This window comes from Salmo salar, chromosome 01, assembly GCF_965601325.2.
Source record: "Salmo salar chromosome 01, fSalSal1, whole genome shotgun sequence".
NCBI classification, from domain to species: domain Eukaryota; kingdom Metazoa; phylum Chordata; class Actinopteri; order Salmoniformes; family Salmonidae; genus Salmo; species Salmo salar.
In genome coordinates, this window is record NC_138291.1 from 103397922 (window position 1) to 103419867 (window position 21946).

Genomic DNA, 21946 nt, shown 5'->3' on the forward strand with positions numbered 1-21946 from the left:
TTCACATTGAATCTAGTTAGAACACAATATGACTGCCAGCATAAAGTCTACCCTTGCAGTGAACATCTCGCAAAATAGAAAGTGTTAGACCTTGACGAAGGGGTGGTCTAGCAGGGTACTGGCGGTCCAGCGTCGTTTGGGCTCGCTCTCTAGACAGTGACCCAGGAAATCCTTCCCCTCGGTGGACAGCTTCTCTGGGATGGGGGGCTTGTGGCCCATACCCACCTTGTACATGATCTGGAAGTTGTGCTCATACTCGTGCCATGGCCTCTGCATGGTGGGAGAGGGGAGGAGGACAGAACGATCAGTCTGGAGACCTTTCTCAACCTCAGACGTGAACAGGGTTTAGATTACAACACTTCCTCAATCAGTATAGCCTACAAACAAAACAGACATTTAGAGGGTTGGAGAGGGAAACAGAGAGAGAGAGGATTGGTGAGGGAGTAGACTCAAATCAGGCTCAAATTTTAAACAACCTTGAATACATTGTACAAACTAATTATACTCTGAAGCATTCACAGTAGTAATAGTGAATAATAACGTTACTGTAGTAGTAGTAAATAATAAGTAGTAGAATAGTAGTAGTGAATTGGTGGTGAAAGTGAATAACTAGTAGAAAATGTCAGTAGTAGTAGTAGTAATAATAATAATAATAAAGTAGTAGTAGTAGTAATAATAATAATAAAGTGGTAGTAGTAATAATAAAGTGGTAGTAATAATAATAATAATAATAAAGTGGTAGTAGTAATAAAGTGGTAGTAGTAATAATAATAAAGTGGTAGTAGTAGTAATAATAAGTGGTAGTAGTAGTAATAATAATAAAGTGGTAGTAGTAATAATAAAGTGGTAATAGTAGTAATAATAAAAGTGGTAGTAGTAGTAATAATAATAGTAATAATAATAATAATAAAGTAGTAATAATAATAATATAGTAGTAGAAATAAATAATAAAGTAGAAATAATAATAATGTAGAAATAGTAATAATAATGTAGTAATAGTAATAATAATAATAATAAAGTAGTAGTAGTAATAATTATTAAGTAGTAATAAGTAATAATTAAGTAATAATAATAATAAAGTAGTAGTAATAATAATAATAAAGTAGTAGTAATAATAATAATAATAATAAAGTAGTAATAATAATAAAGTAGTAGTAATAATAATAAAGTAGTAGTAATAAAAATAAAGTAGTAGTAATAATAATAAAGTAGTAATAATAATAAAGTAGTACTAGTAGTAGTAGTAATAATAATGTAGTAGTAGTAGTAGTAATAATAATAATAATAATAATAATAATAATAATAAAATAGTAGTAGTAGTAGTAGTAGTAATAATAATAAAGTAGTAGTAGTAATAATAATAGTAATAATAATAAGTAATAATAAAGCAGTAGTAGTAGTAGTAATAATAATAATGTAGTAGTAGTAATAATAATAATGTAGTAGTAGTAGTAATAATAATAATAATGTAGTAGTAGTAGTAATAATAATAATGTAGTAGTAGTAATAATAATAATGTAGTAGTAGTAGTAATACTAATAATGTAGTAGTAGTAGTAGTAGTAGTAGTAGTAGTAATAATAATAATGTAGTAGTAGTAGTAGTAGTAATAATAATAATGTAGTAGTAGTAGTAGTAGTAATAATAATAATGTAGTAGTAGTAGTAGTAGTAGTAATAATAATGTAGTAGTAGTAGTAGTAATAATAATAATGTAGTAGTAGTAGTAGTAGTAATAATAATAATAATGTAGTAGTAGTAGTATAATAATAATAATAATAATGTAGTAGTAGTAGTAATAATAATAATAATAATAATGTAGTAGTAGTAGTAATAATAATAATAATGTAGTAGTAGTAGTAATAATAATAATAATGTAGTAGTAGTAGTAGTAGTAATAATAATGTAGTTGTAGTAGTAGTAATAATAATAATAATAATGTAGTAGTAGTAGTAGTAATAATAATGTAGTAGTAGTAGTAATAATAATGTAGTAGTAGTAGTAGTAATAATAATGTAGTAGTAGTAGTAGTAATAATAATGTAGTAGTAGTAGTAGTAATAATAATGTAGTAGTAGTAGTAGTAGTAATAATAATGTAGTAGTAGTAGTAGTAGTAATAATAATGTAGTAGTAGTAGTAGTAGTAATAATAATGTAGTAGTAGTAGTAGTAATAATAATGTAGTAGTAGTAGTAGTAATAATAATGTAGTAGTAGTAGTAATAATAATAATAATGTAGTAGTAGTAGTAGTAATAATAATGTAGTAGTAGTAGTAGTAATAATAATAATGTAGTAGTAGTAGTAATAATAATGTAGTAGTAGTAGTAGTAATAATAATGTAGTAGTAGTAGTAGTAATAATAATGTAGTAGTAGTAGTAATAATAATGATGTAGTAGTAGTAGTAGTAATAATAATAATGTAGTAGTAGTAGTAATAATAATAATGTAGTAGTAGTAGTAATAATAATAATGTAGTAGTAGTAGTAGTAATAATAATGTAGTAGTAGTAGTAGTAATAATAATGTAGTAGTAGTAGTAGTAATAATAATGTAGTAGTAGTAGTAGTAGTAATAATAATGTAGTAGTAGTAGTAGTAGTAATAATAATGTAGTAGTAGTAGTAATAATAATGTAGTAGTAGTAGTAATAATAATGTAGTAGTAGTAGTAATAATAATGTAGTAGTAGTAGTAGTAGTAATAATAATGTAGTAGTAGTAGTAGTAGTAATAATAATAATAGTAGTAGTAGTAGTAGTAATAATAATAATAATGTAGTAGTAGTAGTAGTAATAATAATAATGTAGTAGTAGTAGTAGTAATAATAATAATGTAGTAGTAGTAGTAATAATAATGTAGTAGTAGTAGTAGTAATAATAATGTAGTAGTAGTAGTAGTAATAATAATGTAGTAGTAGTAGTAATAATAATGATGTAGTAGTAGTAGTAGTAATAATAATAATGTAGTAGTAGTAGTAATAATAATAATGTAGTAGTAGTAGTAATAATAATAATGTAGTAGTAGTAGTAGTAATAATAATGTAGTAGTAGTAGTAGTAATAATAATGTAGTAGTAGTAGTAGTAGTAATAATGTAGTAGTAGTAGTAGTAGTAATAATAATGTAGTAGTAGTAGTAGTAGTAATAATAATGTAGTAGTAGTAGTAGTAATAATAATGTAGTAGTAGTAGTAATAATAATGTAGTAGTAGTAGTAATAATAATGTAGTAGTAGTAGTAGTAATAATAATGTAGTAGTAGTAGTAGTAGTAATAATAATGTAGTAGTAGTAGTAGTAGTAATAATAATGTAGTAGTAGTAGTAATAATAATGTAGTAGTAGTAGTAGTAATAATAATGTAGTAGTAGTAGTAGTAATAATAATAATGTAGTAGTAGTAGTAATAATAATAATAATGTAGTAGTAGTAGTAGTAATAATAATGTAGTAGTAGTAGTAGTAATAATAATGTAGTAGTAGTAGTAATAATAATAATAATGTAGTAGTAGTAGTAATAATAATGTAGTAGTAGTAGTAATAATAATAATGTAGTAGTAGTAGTAGTAATAATAATGTAGTAGTAGTAGTAGTAATAATAATGTAGTAGTAGTAGTAGTAGTAATAATAATGTAGTAGTAGTAGTAGTAGTAATAATAATGTAGTAGTAGTAGTAGTAGTAATAATAATGTAGTAGTAGTAGTAGTAGTAATAATAATGTAGTAGTAGTAGTAGTAGTAGTAATAATAATAATAATGTAGTAGTAGTAGTAATAATAATGTAGTAGTAGTAATAATAATAATGTAGTAGTAGTAGTAGTAATAATAATGTAGTAGTAGTAATAATAATGTAGTAGTAGTAATAATAATGTAGTAGTAGTAATAATAATGTAGTAGTAGTAATAATAATAATGTAGTAGTAGTAATAATAATAATGTAGTAGTAGTAATAATAATAATGTAGTAGTAGATAATAATAATGTAGTAGTAGTAGTAATAATAATGTAGTAGTAGTAGTAGTAATAATAATGTAGTAGTAGTAGTAGTAATAATAATGTAGTAGTAGTAGTAGTAATAATAATGTAGTAGTAGTAGTAGTAATAATAATGTAGTAGTAGTAGTAGTAATAATAATGTAGTAGTAGTAGTAGTAATAATAATGTAGTAGTAGTAGTAGTAATAATGTAGTAGTAGTAGTAGTAGTAGTAATGTAGTAGTAGTAGTAGTAGTAGTAATAATAATAATGTAGTAGTAGTAATAATAAAGTAGTAGTAGTAGTAATAATAAAGTAGTAGTAGTAATTATAATAAAGTAGTAGTAGTAGTAGTAATAATAATGTAGTAGTAGTAGTAGTAATAATAATGTAGTAGTAGTAGTAGTAATAATAATGTAGTAGTAGTAATAATAATGTAGTAGTAGTAGTAATAATAATGTAGTAGTAGTAGTAGTAATAATGTAGTAGTAGTAGTAGTAGTAATAATGTAGTAGTAGTAGTAGTAATGTAGTAGTAGTAGTAGTAATGTAGTAGTAGTAGTAGTAATAATGTAGTAGTAGTAGTAGTAATAATAATGTAGTAGTAGTAGTAGTAATAATGTAGTAGTAGTAGTAGTAATAATGTAGTAGTAGTAGTAGTAGTAGTAATAATAATAAAGTAGTAGTAGTAATAATAAAGTAGTAGTAGTAGTAGTAGTAATAATAAAGTAGTAGTAGTAGTAGTAATAATAAAGTAGTAGTAGTAATTATAATAAAGTAGTAGTAATAATTATAATAAAGTAGTAGTAATAATAATAAAGTAGTAGTAATAATTATAAAGTAGTAGTAATAATTATAAAGTAGTAATAATAATTATAAAGTAGTAATAATAATTATAAAGTAGTAGTAGTAGTAGTAGTAATAATTATAAAGTAGTAGTAATAATTATAAAGTAGTAGTAATAATTATAAAGTAGTAGTAAAAATAATAAGTAGTAAATAGTAGTAATAATTAGTAATAAGTAGTAATAATTATAAAGTAGTAGTAATAATTATAAAGTAGTAGTAAAAATAATAAGTAGTAAATAGTAGTAATAATTAGTAATAAGTAGTAGTAGTAGTAGTAATAATTAAGTAGTAGTAATAGGTGGTAGTAGTAGTAGTAATAGGTGGTAGTAGTAGTAGTAGTAATAATTAAGTAGTAGTAGTAATAATTAAGTAGTAGTAGTAATAATTAAGTAGTAGTAGTAATAATTAAGTAGTAGTAGTAGTAGTAGTAATTAGTAGTAGTAGTAATAATAGTAGTAGTAGTAGTAATTAGTAGTAGTAGTAATAAGTAGTAGTAGTAGTAATAATAGTAGTAGTAGTAATAAGTAGTAGTAGTAGTAATAAGTAGTAGTAATAATAAGTAGTAGTAGTAACGTAGTAGTAATAACGTAGTAGTAATAATTAAGTAGTAGTAGTAGTAATAATTAAGTAGTAGTAGTAGTAGTAATAATTAAGTAGTAGTAGTAGTAGTAGTAATAATTAAGTAGTAGTAGTAATAATTAAGTAGTAGTAGTAGTAGTAGTAGTAATAATTAAGTAGTAGTAGTAGTAGTAATAATTAAGTAGTAGTAGTAGTAATAATTAAGTAGTAGTAGTAGTAATAGTAGTAGTAGTAATAGTAGTAGTAGTAATAGTAGTAGTAGTAGTAATAGTAGTAGTAGTAGTAGTAGTAGTAGTAATTAAGTAGTAGAATTAGTAGTAGTAGTAGTAGTAGTAGTAATAGTAGTAGTAGTAGTAATAGTAGTAATAGTAGTAGTAGTAGTAGTAGTAATTAAGTAGTAGAATTAGTAGTAGTAGTAGTAGTAGTAGTAATAGTAGTAGTAGTAATAAGTAGTAGTAATAGTAGTAGTAGTAATAAGTAGTAGTAGTAGTAATAACGTAGTAGTAGTAATAACGTAGTAGTAGTAGTAATAACGTAGTAGTAGTAGTAGTAATAACGTAGTAGTAGTAGTAGTAGTAGTAATAAGTAGTAGTAGTAGTAATAAGTAGTAGTAGTAGTAATTAAGTAGTAGTAGTAATTAAGTAGTAGTAATTAAGTAGTAGTAATGAAGTAGTAGTAATAGTAGTAGTAGTAGTAGTAGTAGTAGTAGTAATAGTAGTAGTAGTAATAAGTAGTAGTAGTAGTAATAACGTAGTAGTAGTAACGTAGTAGTAGTAACGTAGTAGTAGTAACGTAGTAGTAATAACGTAGTAGTAGTAGTAATAACGTAGTAGTAGTAATAACGTAGTAGTAGTAATAACGTAGTAGTAGTAATAACGTAGTAGTAGTAATAACGTAGTAGTAGTAATAACGTAGTAGTAGTAGTAATAACGTAGTAGTAATAACGTAGTAGTAATAACGTAGTAGTAATAACGTAGTAGTAGTAGTAATAACGTAGTAGTAATAATAGTAGTAGTAATAATAGTAGTAGTAATAATTAAGTAGTAGTAGTAGTAATAAGAAGTAGTAGTAATAAGAAGTAGTAATAAGTAGTAGTAGTAGTAATAAGAAGTAGTAGTAGTAATTGTAGTAGTAATAAGAAGTAGTAATAAGTAGTAGTAGTAGTAATAAGTAGTAGTAATAAGTAGTAGTAGTAGTAGTAATAAGAAGTAGTAGTAATAAGTAGTAGTAGTAATAAGTAGTAGTAGTAATAAGTAGTAGTAGTAGTAGTAGTAATAAGTAGTAGTAGTAATAAGTAGTAGTAGTAGTAGTAGTAGTAGTAGTAGTAGTAGTAGTAGTAGGTGGTAGTAGTAGTAATAGGTGGTAGAAGTAGTAATAAGTAGTAGTAATAAGTAGTAGTAGTAGTAGTAGGTGGTAGTAGTAGTACTAATAGTAATAGTAGTAGTAATAAGAAGTAGTAGTAATAAGAAGTAGTAGTAATAAGAAGTAGTAGTAGTAGTAATAGTAGTAATAGGTAGTAGTGGTAGTAATAGGTAGTAGTGGTAGTAATAGGTAGTAGTGGTAGTAGTAGTAGTGGTAGTAGTAGTAGTAGTAGTAATAGGTGTAGTAATAGTAGTAATTATTAAATAGTAGTAATTATTAAATAGTAGTAATTATTAAATAGTAGTAATTATTAATTAGTAGTAATTATTAATTAGTAGTAATTATTAAGTAGTAATTATTAAGTAGTAGTAATTATTAAGAAGTAGTAATTATTAAGTAGTAGTAATTATTAAGTAGTAGTAATTATTAAGTAGTAATTATTAAGTAGTAATTATTAAGTAGTAGTAATTATTAAGTAGTAATTATTAAGTAGTAATTATTAAGTAGTAATTATTAAGTAGTAATTATTAAGTAGTAGTAGTAATTATTAAGTAGTAGTAGTAATTATTAAGTAGTAGTAGTAATTATTAAGTAGTAGTAGTAATTATTAAGTAGTAGTAGTAATTATTAAGTAGTAGTAGTAATTATTAAGTAGTAGTAGTAGTAATTATTAAGTAGTAGTAGTAGTAATTATTAAGTAGTAGTAGTAGTAGTTGTAATTATTAAGTAGTAGTAGTCGTAATTATTAAGTAGTAGTAGTAATAAATAAGTAGTAGGTGGTGAGTAGTAGTAGTCAGGTGGTGAAAGTTGTTAATAGTAGTAGTAGTAGTAGTGGTGAATGAGTAGTAGTGAATAAGTTGGTAGTAGCGAATGCTAGTAGTCATAGGTGGTGAAAGTAGTGAAAAATAAGTGATAGTAGTAGTGAATAATAAGTAGTAGTGAATAGTAAGTAGCTAGTGTTAGGTGGTAGTGAATAGTAGTCATAGGTGGTGAAAGTAGTGAATAAAAACGAGTAGAAAATAAGTCGTAGGTGGTGAATAGTAGTAGTGAATAATAAGTAGTAGGTGGTGAAAGTTGTGAATAATAAGTAGCTAGTGTTAGGTGGTAGTAGTAGCGAATAATACTAGTAGAATAGTAGTAGTCGTAGGTGGTGAAAGTAGTGAATAATAATACTAGTAGAAAAGTCATAGGTGGTTAATAGTAGTAGTGAATAACAGTGGTAGTGAATAATAATTAGTAAAATAGTAGTGAATTGTAGTAGTGGTGAATAATTATAGTAGTTAATAATAGTAGTACTGAATAGTGGTAGTTTAGTAGTAGCTAGTGTGGTAATGGTAATGTTAGGTGGTGGTAGTAGTAGCAGCAGCAGTAGAAATGCTAGAACCAGATGAATTGTATGAACACCATTGTGGTTAAATGTCTGCTCAATCCTCCCCTTGAGCGAGCTCTTACCTTCCCAGTCACCATCTCGATGAGGACACATCCCAAACTCCAGATGTCAGCGGCTCGCCCGTGACCTTCGCCCTTTGCCCTCGTAATGACCTCAGGTGCCATATATGCTGATGAATAGTGTAGGGAAAGAGCAGGTTAACTCAACTGAATGAGCAATAATCTGAAACATCTCTATTCTTAGATCTTGATAAGTGTATGAATTGTGACAGCAGGGAGATTGATTAGATTTGTTTTATTCATTAGGATCCCCATTAGTCGATAGCTAGTCTTACTGGGGTCCGACCCATAACCGAAAAGACAACAACAATGCCAAAGGAGCACAGCGATGGTTAAAGTTTCACTATGATAATTAATTACCCAGGCTTTTGTAAACTCACATATCGCCTCATTAGTCCTTTTACCAGAAGAGAAGGGGTGACCAATAGGTGGTGATATTAAAAACTAAAGTCCTATTAGATTAGAATACAATTTTCCCCCCAGGAGGAAATTATTTTGGGGAATTGTTCAAAAATAAACCTACGTAGTTGTACACAGCAGACGTCCAGGTTCCATACTGGGCCTTCAAAGTATTCACACTCCTTGACTTTCTCCACATTTTGTGTTACAACTGGAATTTAAACCTGATTGTGTCACTGGCCTACACACAATACCCGATAATGTCCAAAAGTAAAATGCTGAAATGTCTTGAGTCAAGCCTAAGTAAGTTCAGGAGTGAAAATGTGCTTAACAAGTCACAAGTTACACAGACTCACTGTGAGCAATAGTGTTTAACATGATTTTTGATTGACTACCTCATCTCTGTACCCCACACATACAATTATCTGTAAGGTCGAGTAGTGAATTTCAAACACAAAGACCAGGGAGGTTTTCCAATGCCTTGCAAAGAAGGGCACCTATTTGTAGATGGGTAAAAATAAAAAAGAGCTGACATTGAATATCCCTTTGATCATGATTAATTACACTTTAGATGGTGTAGCAATACACCCAGTCACTACAAAGATACAGGTGTCGTTTCATCATGAATTTGTAAACTCGTCATTTTTCCCTAGAGGAAAACTTGGTTCAGTCTGCTTTCCACCAGGCACTGAAATGATTTCACCTTTCAGCAGGACAATAACCTGAAACACAAGGCCAAATCTACACTGGACAGTGAATGTTCTTGAGTGGCTGAGCTACAGTTTTGACTTAAATTAGCTTAAATCTAGGGCAAGACCTGAAAATGGTTGTCTAGAAATGATCAACAACTAATTTGACAGTGCTTGAAGAATTAGAAAAATAATAATTGGGCAAATGTTGCACTATCCAGCGACTCACAGCTGTAATCATTGCCAAATGTGCTTCTACAAAGTATTGACTCAGGGGTGTGAATACTTATGTAAATTAGTTAATTATCAATACATTTGCAAAAATGTCTAAAAACATGCTTTCATATTGTCATTATGGGGTACTGTGTGTAGATAGGTGAGGGGGAATGAATGCTTTCTAAAGGGAGCGTATAACAAGGATTAATGTGTCTCATTCACCTGCCGTTCCCATGGTGCTGTTAACCTCTCCAGGCATGGTCTGGGCATTGTTCAGCTTCACAGAACAGCCAAAGTCCCCCAGCTTGATCAGGCCTGACGACGTCAGGAAGATGTTGGCTCCTATGGTAGAGAGAGAGGAGGAACAGTGAGAGAGACACTGGGCTCAGAGAGACATCCATACAGTAAGAACAACTCCTGCTGTGTCAATGACACTGGAGCCACAGGAAGGGATGATAACTCAATCTGAGATTTATGATAGCTTTTCTTTATGGCATAAACCCCCAGCCAATGTCACTATAGCTAAAATGCATTAACTGATTCATAACACTGCTACAAGGTGCCTGCATAACCCTGACATTGAATTAAGAGACCAACAGTAGGCTAGAGAGAAAGAGACATCTCCCCCAGAGAGAGGTGCTAACTGACCCTTGATGTCTCGGTGCACGATGCCATGTTCGTGGAGCACGTTGATGGCCGTGGTGGTCTGTTTGCTGTACAGCCTGATGACGTGTTCCTGTAGGCCAAGCCTGGACACCTCCTCCAGGGTCCCCTCATCACAGTACTCCATGAAGATGTACATCTCCTCCTGGTGGGGAGAGGGAGGGACACAGACAGTTAATGCATACATCCAATCTGATGTTATAGCCCGTTCATACATAGTGTCATCACACACAGACTTTGAGTTTGACCTTTCAAACTTTCCCAAAGTTCCCTGGCTTTTCAGAGATTCCGGTTGGAGGATTCCCTCTTGATTAAGGGAACCTCCAACTAGAATATCTGAAAAGCCAGGGAAAGTTTCTAGAACTTTGGAACCCATACATGCATGCTCTTACCCGATGTAGCTCAACACCAAAGTAGCGGACCAGGTTGGGGTGTTTGATGCCCTCAAAGATCTTCAGCTCATCTGCTGTCTCCTTTATCGTCTTATGGTCGTTCGGCTGGAACCGGATCTGATTTGGAAAATAAACTTTTATTGGGCAAACATTTTTTTTCAAAGGTATGGGAAAATAGTATGGGAACTGTTGATAGGAATGGCTGTTAACTGGCAGTGAATTAAAATGACCATAAACATCTTTTTCAATTCAGGGCAACATTCTGCTCCCGTGCTACATTGTTGTGGCTACAAAAGCCTATCAGGCCATGGCTACCTACCTCCTTCATAGCCATGAGTTCTCCAGTGTCCACGTTGATGCAGGTGTACACCTTGCCATACTGTCCCTCACCTGTAGCGGGAGACAGATGAAACACCATGGGCATGATAAATGAGACAACAATACTAAAGGACAAACTCCAGGGAAAATCTAAAATGGCAACCTATTCCCTTTACTGTGTACAACTGTTGGCCAGGGCCTCGTGGGCTCTGGAGGAAAGCCCTGTATATAGAGGATGGGGGGACACAAGTTCAGTCGAGGCTCTGACCAAAAGTAGTGCACTATAAAGGGAATAGGGTGTACAGTACATACCTATCTTGTTGCCCCTCTGCCACTTGAAGGTGACCTTGCGGAGGCCAACGTGCATGACGTTGTCGTAAGATTTGGGGGTGTCGCACACCTGGCCAATGATGTTCCTTTGCTTCATGACTGCGTAGCGTTTGTCCTCGAAGGAGCGTATGGAGCGACGTACAGCTTCCATGGGGCTCTGCCTGGCTGCCGTGTCTGAGGAGAAAGAGGTGTAGAGGACAGACTCTCAGGAATGAAGAGGAATAGAAAACAGACCCGGGTACTTTCTCAGTTGTGTAAAGGTGAGAAATGGAAAGGCATAGAACAGACGGACTCTACACACTACTCTGGAGCAGTTTAGAGATTAAGTGCCTTGCACAAGGGCACAACAGCCAGAGATGGCACCTAGGACTTGCAACCCCCATCTACCCCCTCGTTATTCTCACCTTTTGATTGGCTGATGAAGGTGCGGAGCTCCCAGCTTCTCCTAGCTGTGCTGCTGGGTTCTCCTCCCTTAGGATAGGAGGGTTCTAGAGAGAGAGAGAGAGAGAGGGCGAGAGAGAGAGAGAGGGCGAGAGAGAGAGAGAGGGCGAGAGAGAGAGAGAGGGCGAGAGAGAGAGAGAGGGCGAGAGAGAGAGAGAGGGCGAGAGAGAGAGGGCGAGAGAGAGAGGGCGAGAGAGAGGGCGAGAGAGAGAGGGCGAGAGAGAGGGCGAGAGAGAGGGCGAGAGGGAGGGCGAGAGGGAGGGCGAGAGGGAGGGCGAGAGGGAGGGCGAGAGAGGGCGAGAGAGGGCGAGAGAGGGCGAGAGAACACAGACAGGCAGTAAGATGGGAGCTATGTTAAGGTACAAAAACACAGGTCAAGTGACTACTCCTACTTTCCATTTTATTTCATTCTTGTTCAAAGCCAAAAGACGGAATTATGCAGAATGCACAGTTCCATTAAGACAATATCATAAACATCTCAACAGGATAATGCAAACAATTAGAAGTGTCTAATACCTTCCTTGTTCTCAGTGGGACTGGAGTGTCGGCTCAGAGACCTGAAATGCATCTCGGCCGCTACAGACCACAGCCTGTCGTTTTCCTGGAGGTTGGTCCCTCTGCACAGGGAGAGGCAGGTATCATACAATCAACTACAATCTACCCATGTTGTCAGCCATCAGAGGGGTATACTACAAAGCAGGACCAATGAGTTAGCCAGACAACTTTTATTTTGAAATAACTAGATTTTCTGGTTCACAAAAAAAAGCAAAAAACTTAGATAATGTGTTTGTTTGTATATTTAAAACAAATAAACATAATCAAAATATTTTGCCAAGTTAGCTGGCCAACTCATTGATCCTGCATTGTCCTGTACAGCTCAGAACCCAGACTAGCCCGGCTCGTGTTGCAGATCTGTTGCCAACTTCTATGGCTATTGTGATGCCATAACAATGACCGTAGAACACAGCACAAACATATCTGGGACCTGTGGTCAACCAATATCAGTCAAGAGGCTTGTGATTATCGAGATGGAACATAAATACGTGATAGAATAACTCTCAACCCTACCCCACACCCGTAGAAATATATAGATTCTAGATCTATGCCCATCCCACCAAAGTTCAAAGGTCAAACAGAGAGCTCAGCTAGAGCACATGCTTTCATTTTAAAAGGACAGAAACCAAACAAGCCAAAGATCAAGAAGAGCGCCCCATCAGATGCTTAGAATAAAAGCAAGGCCACACTATTAATATGGATTAATAGCAGAGTAACTCTGGCATAGTATTTTCCCACAGCATGACGAGGTAACGTTGTGTTAACATCTCTCACGCCATGCACAACCACGTGTTGGAGAATGTGTGTTGTGGGACATTGGCCAGGTGGACAAAACGAAAGCATGGATTAAAGTCTCTCCATATCCATAGATGGCATTCAGGGTAAGGTAACACATTTGAGTGAACTATTCCTTTAAAAAGACAGTCCTTATAAAACTGTAGTTTTGATAGTGTTATAAAGTGGTCTTTTTAACCTGTTGGGTCTAGGGGGCAGCATTTGCACGTCTGGATAAAAAAAATGTACCCGATTTAATCTGGTTACTAATCCTACCCAGTAACTAGAATATGCATATACTTATTATATATGGATAGAAAACACTCTAAAGTTTCCAAAACTGTTTGAATGGTGTCTGTGAGTATAACAGAACTCATTTGGCAGGCAAAACCCTGAGACATTTTCTGACAGGAAGTGGATACCTGATGTGTTGTATTGACTTTAAACCTATCCCATTGAAAAACACAGGGGTTTAGGAATATTTTGGCACTTCCTATTGCTTCCACTAGATGTCACCAGCCTTTACAAAGTGTTTTGAGTCTTCTGGAGGGAGATCTGACCGAACAAGAGCCATGGAACGGTGATGTCCCATTAGACACCTGGCGCGCTACTTCATGTTGGGTACCCTCGTTCCAATACGTTATAAAAGAGTATGCATTCGTCCACCTTGAATATTATTCATGTTCTGGTTAAAAAAGGCCCTAATGATTTATGCTATACAACGTTTGACATGTTTGAACGAACGGAAATATATTTTTTCCCCTCGTTCATGACGAGAAGTCCGGCTGGCTTACATCATGTGCTAACGAGACGGAGATTTTTGGACATAAATGATGAGCTTTTTTGAACAAAACTACATTCGTTATGGACCTGTGATACCTGGAAGTGACATCTGATGAAGAGAATCAAAGGTAATGGATTATTTACATAGTATTTTCGATTTTAGATCTCCCCAACATGACGTCTAGTCTGTATCGCAACGCGTATTTTTCTGGGCGCAGTGCTCAGATTATTGCAAAGTGTGATTTCCCAGTAAGGTTATTTTTAAATCTGGCAAGTTGATTGCGTTCAAGAGATGTAAATCTATAATTCTTTAAATGACAATATAATATTTTAACAATGTTTTCTAATTTTAATTATTTAATTTCTGACGCTGACTTGACTGCCGGTTATTGGAGGGAAACGATTTCCTCAACATCAATGCCATAGTAAAACGCTGTTTTTGGATATAAAAATGAACTTGATAGAACTAAAAATGCATGCATTGTCTAACATAATGTCCTAGGAGTGTCATCTGATGGAGATTGTAAAAGGTTAGTGCATCATTTTAGCTGGTTTTATGGTTTTGGTGACCCTGTCTTTGACTTGACAAAACATTACACACAACTCTTGTAAATGTACTGTCCTAACATACTCTAAATTTATGCTTTCGCCGTAAAACCTTTTTGAAATCGTAAAACGTGGTTAGATTAAGGAGATGTTTATCTTTCAAATGGTGTAACATAGTTGTATTTTTGAAAAATTTGAATTTTGACATTTATTTGGATTCAAATTTGCCGCTCTTGAAATGCACCTGCTGTTGATGGAGTGCACCACGGGTGGCACGCTAGCGTCCCACCTAGCCCCAAGAGGTTAAAATGCACATTTCTGTTAGCGGCAACACATACAAAACGGTTAGAGCACTGGTCCACTAACCGAAAGATCGCTGGTTCGAATACCCGAGCTGACAAGCTGAAAAATCTGTCTATGCCCTTGAGCAAGGCACCTAACCCTAATTTTCACCGTACTACTATGGCTGACCTTGTAAAACACATTTCACTGCACGTGACAATACACACACACACACACACACACACACACATATATATATCTGGATAAGCATGCAGAACATGCTACTCTCTGGGTCCACTCCAAACTGTGAGATAGTATGGCAGGGTAAACCACCGGGGGCATGTCAACCCGACTTCTCTGTCAACTCACCTGGTCAAATAAGGGGAAATAAATATAGATATGAAACCTGAACCACTAGTTGACAAGTTCAGATGGGAGGGGTGGGATATCAGCCTGTGGCTGGGCTGTGGCTGGGCTGTGGCTGGGCTGTGGCGCTCTGGGTTGACAGTACAACCCTAGTAGTACTTGGTAGGTACTGGAACTGGGGGGGTGGGGGGCTACCTGACGTCATTTGGGGTGGATCCAGGTGCTTTGGTCGGACCGTGTTCCCCGGGGGCGGGGCCCTGAGGGGCAGGGACTGTGCGGGGGCCTGTAGGTAGACACAGCTGAGTCCGTAGGTCGCAAGGGAGACTCCTAGAGCTGGTGACAAAAACACACTGAGGAACTCTGGAGAGTGCCTTGGAGATGAGGTGTGTGCATGTGTCCCAAGCACCCAAACAGTAACATCCTTTCAAAGGTGTCACCAGTTACACATAAGAACATACACCCACACTCCGTGTTAACTCATACAGAGTCAGAAAAGCATTAATACAAGTTCAACCACCCAATTTAAAACCCATCAATTACTGCACAAGACCAGAGAACAGGAGGAATATGAGAACATGCAGGAAAACACACATTATAAAAACACAGTATTATAACAGGCCGCAAATGGTTCTTAGTGTCTCATTGTAAGCATGACCTTTGACCTACCTGAAGCCCTCTGCATTGGGGATGAACAGCTGGGGGTTGGGGGGGTCACTATGGCAACGAGGGACCTTGACCGGTCGAGGACTGTTCCTGGAGGCTGAGTGGAGAAGAGAGGAAGGGCCATCCTGAACAAGGCCAAGATATACGACTCCAGCCCTCCTATTTCTACACACTAGTTTCTGGCCCCTTAGTGCAAACAAGATGTTTTTTTAATCCAATGAGTGCATACATGTTCATCATGCGCATGTGATCCCTGAGGGACTTGAACCCATAACCTTGGCATTGCTGCTAGCACCATGGTCTTGCCAACTGAGCCACACAGGCCCACATATTTGTGCAGGTGAGGTGGGGTCTTACCTATGTACAGGCCACTGACTGGGCTGTGAGGCTTCCCGATCACATGACCAATGCACTCGTTCATCAGAGCTTGCAAATTCTGCAGAGGGAAGGATTTATGTAATTACAATACCATTCTGCAAAATACCCAATCAATTAATCAATAACGTAGTCATTTAATAAATCAGTCAAAGAAGTAGTATGTTTTTACTAGGAAGTCGTCCTCCGGTAAAGCAGAGATGAAGGCAGGTTCGATGGCTTGGAGGAAATCAAAGCCTTGAGTGGCCCAGCGGGGTCTGGTACCCCGGCCACTTTCACACTTAGTGAGGACATAGTTCATCCACTTCCTGGCGAAAGAGATGTAGCGCTCCCCGATCCGCTGACGGAACTCCCCCGACATCAGACGCACCACCTCCTTGTGGTACTAGGGAGAACAAAAAGGTACATTTGAAGGTGCTCTTCACTGGAACAGTAGAACCCCTACATCACAAACAGAACCACAGCACTCATCCTTGTGCTGCTACTGTGAGGAACTTAACACTGCCTTCACACAGGCAGCCTCAGATCAGCTCGTTTGCCAATAATTGGGCAACATATCAGAATTGGTCTGTAAACGCAGCCAATAGGAGGGTCAGTTGTACTCTGGTTTAGGGGTCAGACAGGTTAGACAAAAACACGAGGACCAAGCCAATCTTGCTATTATTCAAATGTCTTTATTTCTGTGGCATGTTCAATAGAACCTATTGTAAAAAACAATGCCGTGTTTCCGTGTCAGCCTTGCTCAGAAAGAGAACAATTGTCCAACCAGACCCAAATAGATACATTGACAATTACCTTCCGTTAACAGCTCATCAATGTAACATTACTAACATACCTCCAATTACCTCCAGCTTACATCTCATCACTGTACTAACACAACCCTCCAAGGCAATGAGCAGAACATTTTAAATGAGTTATAACACTGTGTTGAAAGACAGCTTTACACTCATTCCCATACACAGTTTACCTTCCACACTAGGGGTACTGAGGAAATACTCAGGAAGTTTCTAAAGACTCTGACCTAAAGTAACCCACCCTCGTGTTGCCGCTAGCAGTCCCTGGCTGCATCATAACTAAAATGGCCAGTTAGCCCACTGCTACCCTCCACCACCCGAAGGCAAAGTTGTATCCCTGTAGTACTGAGGTAGTGTTCCAACTATAACACTGATCATTAGCCCTGCCCTGAGTACTGAGGCAGTGTTCCAACTATAACACTGATCATTAGCCCTGCCCTGAGTACTGGGGTAGTGTTCCAACTGTAACACTGATCATTAGCCCTGCCCTGAGTACTGAGGCAGTGTTCCAACTATAACACTGATCATTAGCCCTGCCCTGTAGTACTGAGGCAGTGTTCCAACTATAACACTGATCATTAGCCCTGCCCTGAGTACTGAGGCAGTGTTCCAACTGTAACACTGATCATTAGCCCTGCCCTGAGTACTGAGGCAGTGTTCCAACTGTAACACTGATCATTAGCCCTGCCCTGAGTACTGAGGCAGTGTTCCAACTATAACACTGATCATTAGCCCTGCCCTGTAGTACTGAGGTAGTGTTCCAACTATAACACTGATCATTAGCCCTGCCCTGAGTACTGAGGCAGTGTTCCAACTATAACACTGATCATTAGCCCTGCCCTGAGTACTGGGGTAGTGTTCCAACTATAACACTGACCATTAGCCCTGCCCTGAGTACTGAGGCAGTGTTCCACTATAACACTGATAATTAGCCCTGCCCTGTAGTACTGGGGCAGTGTTCCAACTATAACACTGACCATTAGCCCTGCCCTGAGTACTGAGGCAGTGTTCCAACTATAACACTGATCATTAGCCCTGCCCTGAGTACTGAGGCAGTGTTCCAACTATAACACTGATCATTAGCCCTGCCCTGTAGTACTGAGGTAGTGTTCCAACTATAACACTGATCATTAGCCCTGCCCTGAGTACTGAGGCAGTGTTCCAACTATAACACTGATCATTAGCCCTGCCCTGAGTACTGGGGTAGTGTTCCAACTATAACACTGACCATTAGCCCTGCCCTGAGTACTGAGGCAGTGTTCCACTATAACACTGATCATTAGCCCTGCCCTGTAGTACTGGGGCAGTGTTCCAACTATAACACTGACCATTAGCCCTGCCCTGAGTACTGAGGCAGTGTTCCAACTATAACACTGATCATTAGCCCTGCCCTGTAGTACTGGGGTAGTGTTCCAACTATAACACTGACCATTAGCCCACCCTGTCCCCCACACCATGCAGCCAAACGACCCCTGACTCCAGCAGTGACCCTTGGCCTCTAACCTCAAAAGCAAAGTTTAGCCAGAGCACCCTCTGTACTAGTTAGCATCCTTATCATCAGTGTTGTGTTCAAGATCACCTAAAGCGAGCGATTCAAGACCAAGACCGGAGCGAGTCCAAGTCAAGACCGGATTGTGGAATGGGGGGGAGGGGTGTGATACGGAGTCAAGACCGGGAGGAGGACAACTTTCTTTCTCTCTCTCTCTCGGAGGAGGACCTGAGCCCTAGGACCATGCCTCAGGACTACCTGGCTTGATGACTCCTTGCTGTCCCCAGTTTACCTGGCCGTGCTGCTGCTCCAGTTCCAACTGTTCTGCCTGCAGCTATGGAACCCTGACCTGTTCACCGGACGTGCTACCTGTCCCAGACCTGTTGTCCCAGACCTGCTAGGACCCTGACCTATTCACCGGACGTGCTACCTGTCCCAGACCTGCTGTTTTCAACTCTCTAGAGACAGCAGGAGCGGTAGAGATACTCTCAAAGATCGGCTATGAAAAAGCCAACTGACACTTACTCTTGTGTTGCTGACTTGTTGCACCCTCGACAACTACTATGATTATTATTATTTGACAATGCTGGTCATTTATGAACATTTGAACATCTAGGCCATGTGCTGTTATAATCGCCACCCGGGACAGCCAGAAGAGGACTGGCCACCCCTCATAGCCTGGTTCCTCTAGGTTTCTTCCTAGGTTTTGGCCTTTCTAGGGAGTTTTTCCTAGCCACCGTGCTTCTACACCTGCATTGCTTGCTGTTTGGGGTTTTAGGCTGGGTTTCTGTACAGCACTTTGAGATATCAGCTGATGTAAGAAGGGCTATATAAATACATTTGATTTGATTTGACAAGGGGTCCGAGACCAGAAAAATGCAAGTCCATTCCATTTGAATTAATGGGTGGGATCGTTTTTTCAAAAACATACAGAAACTTCTGGCCAACAGGTCACTGCGCAATAGCGAGCAGTAGTTTTCGCGTCGTCTAGTTTGCAGCGGCTGCAGCAGTGTTATCAAAGAGGACGTTGTTGCTACTTTGTTAGCTTCTCCCTTTTCAAGAATAACTTTCAACAAGAAGTTATGTTTCAAATTATCATCATCATCATCATCATCATCATCATCAGGTGAGTGGAACAATGTTTTTTAATTGCAGCGCACTTGCTGCAGCCATCTCTTTCAAAATAACATACAATTCTTTCAGAAAGTATTCATACCCCTCAACTTATTCCACTTTGTGTTACAGCCTGAATTTATTTTTTCTCTCAACCATCTACAAACAATACCATGTAATGAGAACGTGAAAGCATGTTTTTAGAATTTTTCCAAATGTATTGAAAATGAAATACAGAAATATCCAATTTACATAAGCATTCACAGTCCTAAGTCAATACTTTGTAGATGCATCTATTGCAGTGATTACAGCAATGAGTCTTTCTGGGTAATTTTCTAAGAGCTTTCCACACCTGAATTGTGCAACATTTGCCATTATTCTTAAAATATTATGATCATTGCTAGACAAACATTTTCAGGTCTTGCCATATATTTCAAGCCAATTTAACTCAGCCACCCAGGAACATTCACCAGTCTCTTGGTAAGCAACTCCAGTGTAGATTAAGCAACTCCAGTGTAGATTTAGCCTTGTGTTTCAGGTTATTGTCCTGCTGAAAGGTGAATTCATTTCCCAGTGTCTAGTGGAAACAGACAACCAGGTTTCCTCTAGGATATTGCAGTGCTTAGCTCCATTCTGTTTCTTTTTTTTCCTGAAAAACTCACCATTCCTTAAAGATTACAAGCATACTCATAACATGAAGCAGCCACCACTATAGAATGGCGCCGGAGGAGATGGCTTCAGTTTTACGGGCTTCTAACCAATTGTGCTATTTTGTGTGTTTTTTCTATTTTGTACATATGGAAAAGAGCTTCTGGATATCAGAACAGCGATTACTCCCCTAGAACTGGACAAAGATTTGATTTGATTATGCTAGAAATTATGGAGAGTTGTATTCAGTGATGTGGAGGATTTGCCCCAAAGATGGAGGTCGGCCGATTAATCGGAATGGCCGATTAATTAGGGCCGATTTCAAGTTTTCATAACAAGCGGAAATCGGTATTTTTGTATGCCGATTTATTTATTTTTGACCTTTATTTAACTAGGCAAGTCAGTTAAGAACACATTCTTATTTTCAATGACAGCCTAGGAACGGTGGGTGGGTAAACGGTGTCCTTTAACACAATATTTTTTTGTCCTATAGAGTCGACAGTAAAATAATTTATTTTATTGCCGACTCCTATAGAGAGGGCAATAAAATAATTTGTTTCTAAAGTATCGGTAAAATCTTGTTCAGGGGCAGAACGACAGATTTTTACCTTGTCAGCTCAGGGATTCAATCTTGCAACCTTACGGTTAACTAGTCCAACGCTCTAACCACCTGCTTTACATTGCACTACACAAGGAGCCTGCCTGTTACGCGAATGCAGTAAGAAGCCAAGGTAAGTTTCTAGCTAGCGTTAAACTTATCTTATAAAAAACAATCAATCATAATCACTAGTTAACTACACATGGTTGATGATATTACTAGTTTATCTAGCCTGTCCTGTGTTGCATATAATCGCTTAGATACACGTTGCTCCAGCCATAAACATCAATGCCTTTCTTAAAAATCAATACACAAGTATATATTTTTAAACCTGCATATTTAGTTAATAATGCCTGCTAACATGAATTTCTTTTAACTAGGGAAAATGTGTCACTTCTCTTGCAAACAGAGTCAGGGTATATGCAGCAGTTTGGGCCACCTGGCTCGTTGCGAACTGTGAAGACTATTTCTTCCTAACAAAGACAGCCGACTCGCCAAACGGGGGATGATTTAACAAAAGCGCATTTGCGAAAAAAGCCCAATCGTTGCACGACTGTACCTAACCATAAACATCAATGCCTTTCTTAAAATCAATACACAGAAGTATATATTTTTAAACCTGCATATTTAGCTAAAAGAAATCCAGGTTAGCAGGCAATATTAACCAGGTGAAATTGTGTCATTTTGCATTCATTGCACAGTCAGGGTATATGCAACAGTTTGGGCCGCCTGGCTCGTTGCAAACTAATTTGCCAGAATTTTACGTAATTATGACATAACATTGAACGTTGTGCAATGTAACAGGAATATTTAGACTTCGGGATGCCACCCGTTAGATAAAATACGGAACGGTTCCGTATTTCACAGAAAGAAAAAAAAAAACGTTTTGTTTTCGAGATGATAGTTTCGACCATATTAAATGACCTAAGGCTCGTATATCTGTGTGTTATAACAGTGGGGGGAAAAAGTATTTGATCCCCTGCTGATTTTGTACGTTTTCCCACTGATGAAGAAAGGATCAGTCTATAATTTTAATGGTAGGTTTATTTGAACAGTGAGAGACAGAATAACAACAAAAAAATCCAGAAAAACGCATGTCAAAAATGTTATAAATTGATTTGCATTTTAATGAGGGAAATAAGTATTTGACCCCCTCTCAATCAGAAAGATTTCTGGCTCCCAGGTGTCTTTTATACAGGTAACGAGCTGAGATTAGGAGCACACTCTTAAAGGGAGTGCTCCTAACCACAGCTTGTTACCTGTAAAAAAGACGTCCACAGAAGCAATCAATCATATTCCAAACTATCCACCATGGCCA

General features: G+C 36.7%; 1 protein-coding gene across 7 annotated transcripts in view; it reads right to left on the bottom strand.

Annotated features, from left to right (window-relative positions):
- LOC106611248 (mitogen-activated protein kinase kinase kinase 4) overlaps window positions 1-21946 on the bottom strand; it is an 84258-nt gene that overhangs the window by 1816 nt on the left and 60496 nt on the right. For 6 of the 7 annotated variants that reach the window (XM_045687015.1, XM_045687012.1, XM_045687010.1 and 3 more), the window contains exons 15-27: window positions 16159-16371; window positions 15969-16047; window positions 15615-15708; window positions 15144-15281; window positions 12159-12259; window positions 11606-11689; window positions 11184-11375; window positions 10873-10943; window positions 10554-10670; window positions 10147-10306; window positions 9721-9840; window positions 8198-8304; window positions 91-270 (exon numbers count right to left, since the gene is read on the bottom strand). In XM_045687015.1, coding sequence (XP_045542971.1) covers window positions 91-270; window positions 8198-8304; window positions 9721-9840; window positions 10147-10306; window positions 10554-10670; window positions 10873-10943; window positions 11184-11375; window positions 11606-11689; window positions 12159-12259; window positions 15144-15281; window positions 15615-15708; window positions 15969-16047; window positions 16159-16371 — 1656 coding nt within the window. The remainder of the gene's footprint in view (window positions 1-90; window positions 271-8197; window positions 8305-9720; window positions 9841-10146; window positions 10307-10553; window positions 10671-10872; window positions 10944-11183; window positions 11376-11605; window positions 11690-12158; window positions 12260-15143; window positions 15282-15614; window positions 15709-15968; window positions 16048-16158; window positions 16372-21946) is intronic. The other variant, XM_045687016.1, reaches the window with a different exon arrangement.